Source organism: Eucalyptus grandis, chromosome 1, assembly GCF_016545825.1.
Source record: "Eucalyptus grandis isolate ANBG69807.140 chromosome 1, ASM1654582v1, whole genome shotgun sequence".
Lineage (NCBI taxonomy): Eukaryota > Viridiplantae > Streptophyta > Magnoliopsida > Myrtales > Myrtaceae > Eucalyptus > Eucalyptus grandis.
In genome coordinates, this window is record NC_052612.1 from 36,157,239 (window position 1) to 36,169,207 (window position 11,969).

At 37.5% G+C, this 11,969-nt stretch overlaps 1 protein-coding gene across 1 annotated transcript; it reads left to right on the plus strand.

Annotated features, from left to right (window-relative positions):
* Positions 1–583: 583 nt before the first annotated feature.
* Positions 584–3,261, plus strand: LOC104440137 (G-type lectin S-receptor-like serine/threonine-protein kinase At2g19130). The gene is given in 2 exon segments (XM_010053117.3): positions 584–2,205; positions 2,208–3,261. Coding segments are annotated over 2 exon segments (2,475 nt in total). The 5' UTR covers positions 584–608; the 3' UTR covers positions 3,086–3,261.
* The last annotated feature ends 8,708 nt before the right edge of the window (positions 3,262–11,969 follow it).

Sequence of the window (11,969 nt, forward strand, 5' to 3'; positions counted from 1 at the left end):
AATGAATCAACGCGTCGCTCTAGAGTTTAGTCCCTCAACGAACAGGTCAACTCAGCATGCGTGGAACGAGCACATTTTGTTGAAGATACTGACCTCAAGTCTACCTTAGACAAGAGTAGGGACCACAAGAATAATGGACAATGCTACATGAAAATCAAATCTTATCGGTCTAGCTTTTCAAATATATGAATGACTTTGACACTTGGATTTGTTCCTTTGTTGTTGACTAATGCTGGTAAAACTATGTTTTAAGTCCTGCTTGATCATTCAAATGTCCGATGTCAAGTTTGAGTGTTCAGATTCATTGCATGTTATTCCAGCGTATGACGAGGACATGTCCAAGTTGCACCACTAACGTCTTCTTCACTCTGGGATATGCCCATCCTTGTCTACTGGTATGATGCTTGCTTAGATGCTTCTATCTACGTACTCGATGACAATGCGCTAGTCTCAGTTGAAGTTTCCACACGATACTTTACGCGTTTATTGACCCGTTCTTCTTTGAGATCTCTTACCTCGCCCTCGCTCCGAGCACAAACGGGTATATATACTTTTCCCTGTGAATTTTATTTCTACACCTGTCCACTCGAACCCTATACGGTACAGCCATGGATAGCAAAAACAGTAGTCCGTGGTCGTTCATACTCCCAATTTTCTTGCTTTGCTCATCTCTGTACACCCACCTCTGTCTTGGCACAGACAAGCTCGATGCGAATCGATCTATATCTGGTGATCAAATCTTAACCTCCTCGGGTGGCCACTTTACGCTTGGCTTCTTCTCGCCGGGTAACTCCACGTACTCCTACATAGGCATCTGGTACAACAAAATCAGCGTGCAAACCGTCGTCTGGGTCGCCAACCGAGACAACCCTATCACTGACAGGCACTCCACTGAACTGAAGGTCTCGGGTGGCAATCTTGTGATTGTTAACAACTCCGAAGTCCCCGTTTGGTCCACGAATCTGACTGCTTCTTCATCTGGATCGAGCTCCATGGTGGCGGTTCTTGAGGACGACGGCAACTTCGCTCTCAAAGCGGCGCCGAATTCTTCCGTGACTCTGTGGCAGAGCTTTGATTACCCGACGCACACGTGGCTTCCCGGTGCCAAATTAGGGATCGACAAGCGCAAAAATACGAGTCAGATCTTGACATCATGGAAGAACGCCGAGGACCCTTCGACAGGTTTGTTCTCTCTCCATCTCCAGCCATCCAGTGAGTACTACGTAAGGTGGAATAAGTCTGAGCATTACTGGAGCGGTGGGGCGTGGGACAATCAGACAAACTGTTTCTATTGGGTCCCTGAAATGAGAATGAGCTATATGTACGATTTCAAGTATGTGGACAATGAGAACGAGAGCTACTTCACCTATTCAATCAAAAGCTCCTTCAACACCATATCAAGGTTTGTGATGGACCTTTCTGGGCAGATCAAGCAGGAGTCCTGGTTGCCTTCCCAGGCGTGGACCTTGTTCTGGTCTCAGCCCTCGCAACAATGTGAGGTGTATAGACTTTGTGGGCCTTTCAGTGTTTGCAGCAAGCAGAGCGAAGATTCATGCAGCTGCTTGCCGGGATTTAGCATAAGCTCTCCAATGGATTGGAATCGGAGTGATTGGTCTGGTGGTTGCAAGAGGAATTCGAACTTAAATTGTGCAGCGAATGCGGAGAAAGACCGTTTCTGGCCTATGTCTAACATGAAATTGCATGATGCTCCTCAATCTTTAGTTGCAGGGAGCGATCAGGAATGCCGAACTGCTTGTTTGAGCAATTGCTCTTGCACGGCTTATGCTTTCGAGGATAATGCCTGCTCAATTTGGATTGGGGATCTCTTCAATGTGGAACAGCTCAAACAAGGCACTACCCCTAGAAGGAGTTTCTACGTCCGGCTTGCTGCCTCCGAAATTAAGGATCCCAGCAAGAAGAGTAATGTAACTGCAACAGTGGCAGGGTCTGTCGGTGCTGTGGTAGCGATATTAGCCATTGTCTCGTTTGCCGTTTGGAGATGGAGGAGAGGGGCAACTGTAACAACAAAAATAGTGGAGGGTTCACTGATAGTCTTTGCATACCGGGAGTTGCAAGTAGCAACAAAGAATTTCTCAGAGAAGTTGGGTGGGGGTGGGTTCGGTTCAGTTTTCAAAGGAACATTACCTGATTCAAGTCACATAGCAGTCAAGAAGCTTGAAAGCATAAGCCAAGGTGAGAAGCAATTCGAACGGAAGTAAGCACAATCGGCACGATCCAGCATGTGAATCTTGTCAGGCTTCGCGGATTCTGCTCTGAAGGTGACAAGAGGCTGTTGGTCTACGATTTCATGCCAAATGGTTCCTTAGGCTATCATCTCTTTCATAGAAAGGACTCGAAGACCTTGGATTGGAAAACGAGGTACCAAATTGCTTTGGGAACAGCTCGAGGTCTGGCTTATCTTCATGAGAAGTGCAGAGATTTCATCATACATTGTGACATCAAGCCAGAGAACATCCTTCTAGATGCTGAATTCTGTCCAAAAGTGGCAGATTTTGGCCTGGCAAAGCCTGTTGGCCGAGATTTCAGCAGGGTGTTGACAACCATGAGAGGCACAAGAGGGTATCTTGCGCCGGAGTGGATCTCTGGAGTGGCCATAACAGTAAAAGCTGATGTTTATAGCTATGGGATGATGCTTTTTGAGTTTGTGTCAGGAAGGAGGAACTTAGAGCTATCGGAAAATGGGGCCATCGAGTTCTTCCCAACATGGGCTGCTAGCAAGATAGCTGAAGGAGGTGACATGCTTGATCTTTTGGACCCAGACTTGGAGAAAAACGCTGATACTGAAGAGCTAAATAGGATATGCAGAGTTGCTTGTTGGTGTGCCCAAGATGAGGAAACTCACAGGCCATCGATGGGGCTGGTTGTTCGAGTACTCGAGGGGTTGTTGGATGTGAACCTGCCCAGGATACCGAGAGCCCTTCAACTACTTCTTGATAATCAGGAGCATGTAGTTTTCTTCACTGAGTCGTCATCATCGAACCGGAGTTCCCAGATGAGGAGCAACACCTCAACTGCTTCCTTGCAGAAGCAAAATAGTTCATCTTCAACAAAGTCCAAGTCTTGAGGATGATAAGATAAGAGCTTAGTACAAGAAGTGCGTCAGTTAGTGCATATACTCTTCTGCTTTTTCTGTAGTCAACAAAGAATCTCAGCATTTGGGGATTGGCTTTCTTGGGGCTTTTTTCTCTAGCTATTTTTGTTACATATAACTACAAGCGAGCTTGGATGACCGGTTGTAAAGACCCTTCTTTGTGTATAATAATCTGTTCTCTGCTTTTTGAGATCCAAGGTGATATTGGTAATTAGCATCGAAAACTTTATGATATTTTTGGCACTGGAATTGGGATCTAACATATTCGTATCTCCTAGCTTGGATCCCAGCTGGTGTTTCACATAGTTCTCAAATCTGCCCCCATCGCATGCAAAGCAAGCTGTGAGGCTTGGCATTTCTAAGTAATAACTCCTTTTGCTACTTGCTTGGTTTATACAATGAGTCATGGTATGAAAACCACCCTTGAAACTACGGATTGCTAGGACCGGAATATTAGATCATGATAATTTCCAACTGATCTATGTATAACTAGCAGATCCTATTGTTGGAGCTGTAGGATGTTAATGCCCGCTCCATTTTTCACATAGTATTTATATCTCTTCTAAGGTTGAGTTTTTTTTAATCACCTCATCGCTTTATGTTTCGAATATGAGTACTCGAACCTTTTAGCAAAACTTATTTATAAAGTGATGGATGAGACTTCTGTTGGGTGCTCTTACCCGCTTTATAAGTTCTGTAAAACCAAATTCAGTATATCAATGTTACTAGTTAAAAATCTCTAGTGTTTGTTCCGGTGGGAAATTGGTTGAGTTTCTCATTTCAATCAGGTTGATCCAAACAGTATTTTCCATTGCAGTGGGTATTAAATGCAAGTCCAAGTCCACTTTAATTTATCGTTGAAGAAGCCTGTTTTGGAAGGCCTAGCTTTTATTTTCAGTTCATAATCTATTCATATCAAGGCTAATCTTGTTCGGCCTTCACAGTACCATAGTCCCCTCACTTTTTCCAAGCTTGCCCTCATTTGTTTTTCCTTTTTGCCATTACACCTTTTTCTTGTCCTTTCTGCTATACGCAATTCTTTAAATACTTTCGATATGATGTGTTGTTTCACTTTTCTTGCGCCAATTATTTTACTCTTATCGTTTTTTTTTCTTTGGTGACCCAGGGAACCTCGTGCGCCGCTTCACGACAGGGTAAACCCTAGGGAGGAGTAGAGTCACCACCACCCTTGCTCCCAGTGTAAGTTAGCATGACGCAGCTGGGATTCGAACACTGGACTTTTGCGAGAGGAACAAACGCTTGAGCCAACTACGCCGCAGCGCTTGGTGGTATTTTACTCTTATCGTTGATCCTTCTCAGGTGTGGAAAAATACCAAAAAAGTCATAAATTTTTTGTATTGGTACCAATTTAATGTTAAAATTTTTTACATTAGTACTAATTCAGTCAATCTAGCCAATTCTGGCCGGCCAGTGTTGATGTGCACGTCGGCCAAAATTGGGTCGATAGACTGAATTAGTACCAATGTAAAAAAAAATTATGATTGAATTGGTTTAATTGAAAGATTTAGAACTGAATTGGTACCAATGCAATAAGTTTATGACTTTTTTGATACTTTTCCCTTCTCAAGTGCTAGAGGTGTTATTATAATGTTTAACTTCCTTTGGCAATAAAAAGATGGTGTAATCTGCTTAAATCTTTATTTAGTTCTGCTTCTACAAAAATCAACCCTCTCTATGATTATTATTATTATTTTTTTGGCAAAAAACCCTCTCTATGATTATTTATGTTAAAATTATATCTCAAATTTGAATTCATGAAAGAAATCCGACTAGAGATGAATTGTAAGAAACTAGGTCAATTAAGGAAAATCCTAAAGCCGAATATTTAAGGACGTCGGTAATGGAAATCTAGATTTCATATTTGGTGTGAGAGTCCAAAGTGCAGATTTGGACCTTAAGTTGCCGATTCGCTAACTCCAACAAAAGGCCAGAACTTGTAGATTACGAAAATCAATTTCCACATGGGAGTCGGTCAACATAACAACCGAACAAGAAAGATCGGAGTTGGACGGGGTTTCCTTCTTCAATTGGTCAACTTGGCTATTATATACAGAATAACACCTTGAAAAATCCAAAATTGACATATATAGCATCAGAACCAGTGGGAAGGTATAGATAGTCTTTGTACATACTCATAGATCGAGAGCCATTCGTTGGCATCCTTCTTGTTTCTACAGAGTGGTCCAGGCCGTAAATCCCTGAGTGGCTGTTAGACCGTTGGCTTAGCTCTGTAACGGTTCTGAAGAAGGGATAGTTCCGATCTTAAGTATGAGTTTACATAGAAGATCTACATCTTCCTCTAGTTCTCTATCACAAATGGACTTAGATCCAAGTCCTATACATAGAGAAGAAGTAAGGATAGAAGATTTCAACAAATCTATAGAAAATTGGGAAATTCCTAAAATACAACTTAAGGAAATACACAAACAATCAAAATTGAAATTTTTCAAAAAATCAGACTATGTCATAACCACTGAAGAAAGATATGTTCCTTTTTCTAATTCTTATGAAAAAATACATCTTTTAAATAAAGAGTCCATCCAAAAGCATAAACAAAAATACAATTACATTCATATAGGACTAGTCCAAGTAGGAATTAAACCTCTTACAAAATAAGGTCTTAATGCATCCATTCTCTTAGTTTTACGAGATTCACATCTCTTGAACTATGATGAATCCATCCTTGGTACAGTAGAGACAAGTCTCTACAAAGGACCAATACATTTTGATTGTTATCCAAATTTCTCAATATCTCTTAAGGATAAAAATATTCTTAAAGCTCTCACACTCCAAATCAAAACCCATAATTACAAAGTAGCAGATAGATCCATTCCTCTAGCTCTTGTCTATAGAATCCATTATAAAGCCATGTCCTCCGCCTTTGGAGAAAGTGCTTTTAAACATAGTCCAAGAGGAGAAACACTTCTCCTCCAGACCGACATTTCTAGAGCTAATACAACCATTCCTAGATCCATTAATTGGAACCAAGTCACTTTACCAGAACAATGGGAATTAGAAAACCAAATTCCCCAATAGGTTGTTCAAAATACTAGTCCGACTAATGTCATCCAACATCCAAAAGGAAGAGTGACCATTAGATTTCCTAGAAGATCATTTGATTCTAGATCTAGTCCTTCTTTTTATACTTCTTATACAAGGTCGATAGATCTTAATCCCAATCTTCCACATATAATCACTATCCCTCCAAGTACGCATAGAGACACTCCTCCTCCTAGTATGCATAGAGACACCCCCACACGCGATACAATACATTTACCTCCTTTCACCAGTAGAAGTAATCATAAGACACCACTTGAACCGGAAATTAGTGGTTTAGAAATAGATCAGGGATTTCTAGGCCAGTTTACCAACAAAACCAGCCTGAACCAGTCCTAGAAAATATAGATTCTCCTCATTATTCTCCTACTTATTCGCAAATGATAGATGCCGAGCTTAATGTTTTAGAAAAACATTTTGAACCAAACAAAGTTTTTCCTAATAAAGAATTTAATTCTGAAAACAACAGACAAATCAGAAAGTGGTTCTTCAAAACCTTTGCTGATAAAGCAAAAGACATCAAACAAAAATATTACGACTACGTATATGAATATGAAGTCCATATATTTTTCTTTGATTGGTTAGAAGAATAATTCCTCGAACCAAAAGAAATAATTGTTTTAGATTATCATTATAAGTGGAAACTTGATAATGGGGAAACCATAGAATCCAACCATCCTCCCCTTAGGAGAATAAAAATACAACATGGAGATAGTGAGGTTACAGCTACACCATTTAGGCTTCCAGACAAAGGAGACTCTCTTTTCACTCACAAAGTTATTGAACAAAACAATTATACTAATCAACATCTGGCAACCATAGGAAAACAGTTGAATAGGATAGAATCTACCATCCAGAATCCTACTCAACTCATCACACCACAAATTGATACACTCAAAAAACCCATTTTTAAAGCCTTTGAATTTTTAAAAACTTTAGTCCGGAGTTTGCCAAAGCCATAGAACAAAAGAAAAAACTCCTAGGGAAATCAACGCTAGAACCTGCTCCTATATTAGACACTCCTAAATTCCAAGGATTAATTATTAAAGACACCCTGGACGAACCTACTATTAACACCCTGACCAAACCCTCTAGTGACTTTGATAATGAATCAGTCTTGCTGAGGTAAATAGACTCAATTGGAAACAACCCCAAAAACTTTATTATAATAGAGCTACCCCACCTGACATCGCCCAAGAAGAATCGTCACAAAAAATACAGTATAAATACTCTCCTGATGCAATTTATGAATGAAATATAGATGGTGTTGCCGAAAGCAATATCATGAATATTTTGAATAACATGGTAATGCTTGCCAATGCCTACAAAACACAATAAGATGTTTCTGATCATGTTGTTGCTAATCTTTTAGCAGCCGGATTTACTAGACAACTAAAAGGTTGGTGGGATAATTATTTGACCGATGAACAAAGAATATAAATTTTAACTGCCTATAAAATCGATGACTTTGGCCAACGCATGGATGATGATCAAGGACATCTCATCCAAGATGCAGTGAATACTCTTATCTATTCCATTTCACAACACTTCATAGGAGATCCTTCACATATTAGAGATAGGAACCAAGATCTCTTATCCAATATGCGCTGCAAATCCTTAAGGAGATTTAGAGAATACAAAGAACTCTTCCTTCAAAGGGTTCTTATAAGACCTGATTGCAGTCAACCCTTTTGGAAAGAAAAGTTTTTAGCAGGTTTACCCCAAATTATAGGTGACCAAGTTAGAGATAAAATTAGAGAAGAATACAATGGCCAAATACCTTATGATCTTCTTTCTTATGGAGAAATAGTCTCTTATGTTTACAGGCAAGGAACACAAATGTGTAATACTATCAAATTATATAGATAGCTCAAGGAAGAACAATCTCTCACCAATAGAAGTCTAGGAGATTTTTGTGCTCAATACGATCTCTCTTATAATGAAAAAACAAAACCAAAATGTAAGAAAACTTATCCTTCTGAGAAAGAAACAAAGAAACATCAGAACAAATCTCAACATCGTAGGAATAAACAAAGACACCAGAATAACCAAAATAGCCCTCATACTGATAGGAAATTTTTTAAAGACATTAAAGGCTATTCTTGTGGTAGAAAATGTCATATTTCAAAATATTGTAGGATTAATATAAAATTAAATGAACTCTCTTTTGATGACAATACTCTTAACCAGTTAAACAACATCTTCATAGAAAATTGTGATACTTCTTCTGATGAACTTCTTGAGGAAGAATGTCTTCAGATTAATGAAATAGATTCCTCTTCTGACACTGATTATGAAGATGCCTCTCCAGAAAAACCTGTTCCTGAAATAAACATGTTAACAAAAGAAGAAGAATTTCTCCTTAGCACTGCTGATAAGATCACTGACCCAGAAGCCAAGAAAGAATACCTAGATAGACTACATTCTTCCTTGAATATTACCTCCAACCCCAATACTTCCTACAGTTTAAAAGACATTTTGAATAGAAACAAAAAACCTCAATCCAGACACGTTAATATAAATGACCTTCAAAATGAAATAAAACAACAAAAATTAGAAATTCAAGCCTTGAAAGCAACGCAGTTAGAAATGAAACAAAAGATTTCTGACATAAAATCCATTGTCATAAAAGGTAAGACAAAATTAGAAGACGAAAACGAAATCACCAATACTTCAGATACTTCGGATCTAGCCTTTCTTATGTTATTAACATAAATAACATCTAGAAAATGGACAATAAATATTTTGATAAAAATCAACAATGAGTTTATTATTGAAACAACAACACTCTTTGATACAGGAGCTAATCTCAATTGTATCAAAGAAGGCCTTGTTCCAACAATATACTTTGATAAAACTTCCGAATCTTTAAAATCAACCTCAAGAGATAAACTTAATATCCAATACAAATTACCATAAGCCTTAATAATAAAAGATCAAATGTTTTACAAAACATCTTTTCTTTTAGTAAAAAATATGAGGCAACAGGTAATTCTTGGAACACCTTTCATACAATTAATCCAACATTTTACAGTTACTAACGAAGGTATTGAAACCCATGCTCTAAACAGAAAAATCACCTTCAACTTCATAACAAAACCACAGAAGAGAAGCCTAAATATTTTACAAGAACATTATATTTCAGAAATAAATTGCCTTATAAAAGACAAATAAAACCTGCTTGAATTCTTAAAAGAAGATTTAGAATTCAAAAGAATAGAAGAAAATCTTATAAAACCAAACATCATAGAAAAGATAGCTTCCCTACAAAAACACATAGAAAAGACTATATGCTCTACTCTACCCAATGCCTTTTGGGAAAGAAAGAAGTATATCGTTGATTTACCTTATGAACGAGATTTTTCTGAAAACAAAATACCTACCAAAGCTTGCCCAACACAAATGAATCAAGAAGTTTTGAAATTCTGTCAAGCAGAAATACAAGATCTCTTGAATAAAAAACTTATAAGAAAAAGCCAATCACCATGGAGTTGTTATGCTTTTTATGTCAATAAAAACGCTGAACTAGAAAGAGGAGTTCCCAGGTTAGTTATTAATTATAAACCTCTTAATACAGCTCTTAGGTCGATAAGATATCCTATACCCAATAAAAAAAGATTTGCTAAATAGACTCTGTAGATCAAAAATATTTTCAAAATTTGACATGAAGTCAGGATTTTGGCAAATACAGGTCAGTGAAAAGGATAAATACAAGACAGCCTTTACAGTCCCTTTTGGCCAATATGAATGGAATGTTATGCCATTCGGCCTAAAAAATGCCCCTTTAGAATTCCAAAGAATTATGAACGAGGTTTTCAATCCTTATTCAGATTACATCATAGTTTATATAGATGATGTTCTAGTATTCTTTTCCAATATAGAACAACATTTCAAACATTTAGCTACTTTCATAAAAATAATCATACAAAACGGTCTTGTAGTCTCTCCTACTAAAATTGGACTCTTCAAAACCAAGATTAGATTCTTAGGTCATTACATTCATTTAAGCACCATCACTCCCATAGAAAGATCAATCTCTTTTACTAATAAATTCCCAGATGAGATTAAAGACAAAACTCAATTACAAAGGTTTTTGGGTAGTCTCAATTATATTTTAGATTTCTTTCCCAATATAAATATTCTTTGTGAACCTTTACATCAAAGGTTAAGTAAGGATCTTCCACCCTGTACCTCTGTCCATACGGACATTGTCAAACAAATAAAAATGCATGTGAAAGATATACCATGCTTACACCTTGCTAACCCTTCCACTTTCAAAATAGTTGAAACAAATGCTTCAGAATTAGGATATGGTGGCATTCTCAAACAAGTCAATAACAACAAAGAACAAGTTGTTCAGTTTATATCAAAATATTGGAATTCCACTCAACAAAATTATTCGACAATCAAAAAAGAAATACTTGCTATAGTTTTGTCTATATCAAAATTCCAATGAGATTTATTAAATCGAAAATTTCTCTTGAGAATTGATTGCAAATCAGCCAAAGACATCTTACAAAAAGACGTTTTAAACATTGCATCAAAATAGATTTTTGCCAGATGGCAAGCCATACTTTCAGTATTCGATTTCGACATTGAATTTATAAATGGTTCTTCAAATTTATTACCTGATTTTCTCACAAGAGAATTTTTACAGGGGATACAATCATGCCAAGATCCAAAAAAGACAAAGGCAAAGGCAAAGCCATTGCTGAAACCTCTTCCAATACACCACCATAGCCAACAGGCTTGACAAACATCAAGACATGGCTCCAAATGGCAGAAAATAACCAGACATTCTACAACAACACCAAACACCTTTGAAAATAGAACCCATATCATCTGAACCCATGATAGCCTTTAATAAGCTAGCAGACATACTACCAAAAGAAACAATTTGTTACTTGCCCAGTCTTTACAAAAAAACAGTAAAGAAAGAACCATCTAGTGCCATCGAGGTAAGCAACAATCCTTCCCCACTTACTACACAAAACAAGTGGAAAACAAAAGAATTTCGAATGAGGTGGTCATTAGGCCACATGCAACCCCTCATTCTCAAAGATCAAAATTTTTCAAAAAATACTGACTGTAGAAGATGGATTTAACGATGAAAATCCAAACAAATTCGCAAAAAACATCTTCCCAAAAATTTGGTTTTTCAAACCACACAATGCAAACAAAACTCTTGCTTATTGTGAGCAAATCTTAGTGAAAACAAAATTAGCAAGGTTTACTCACTTTGCTGACAAAACCAATACAGAAAACATTCTATACTCCACTATATCCATCAGTAAAGTCATTCACCCCTTACACTGATGAGATTCACCTCATACACCTAGAAAATTTCAAACTAGACTTACCCAAATCCTACCATATTCCTCCTTATATACCTATTGGGACTACCAACAAGCCTGGTGGAATGTCTTCTATAGACAAAATACAAATTTCCAACATACTTGTCTAGTATTCTTCAAAGACAACTTCCTAAGACAAAGCCTACCAAATTGGTTTAGCTCCTGGTGGGATTTCTTTGGTCCTTTGGACATCATACTACACCCCACAGTCAATCAAGGATACCAAACATTTTGTAAACATTTTGTACCAAATCAACATGATTCAATGTTCCAATGCCTTATGCATTTCTTCATAATATTTAAAATCTCATGGGTAACATCTTGGGAGTTTGAATATATTACATCCACCGATTTAATACCAATTCTCATCCAAAAATACAAGACCAAATGATGGGATGGATTCAATAGACATGAACAATGATCTG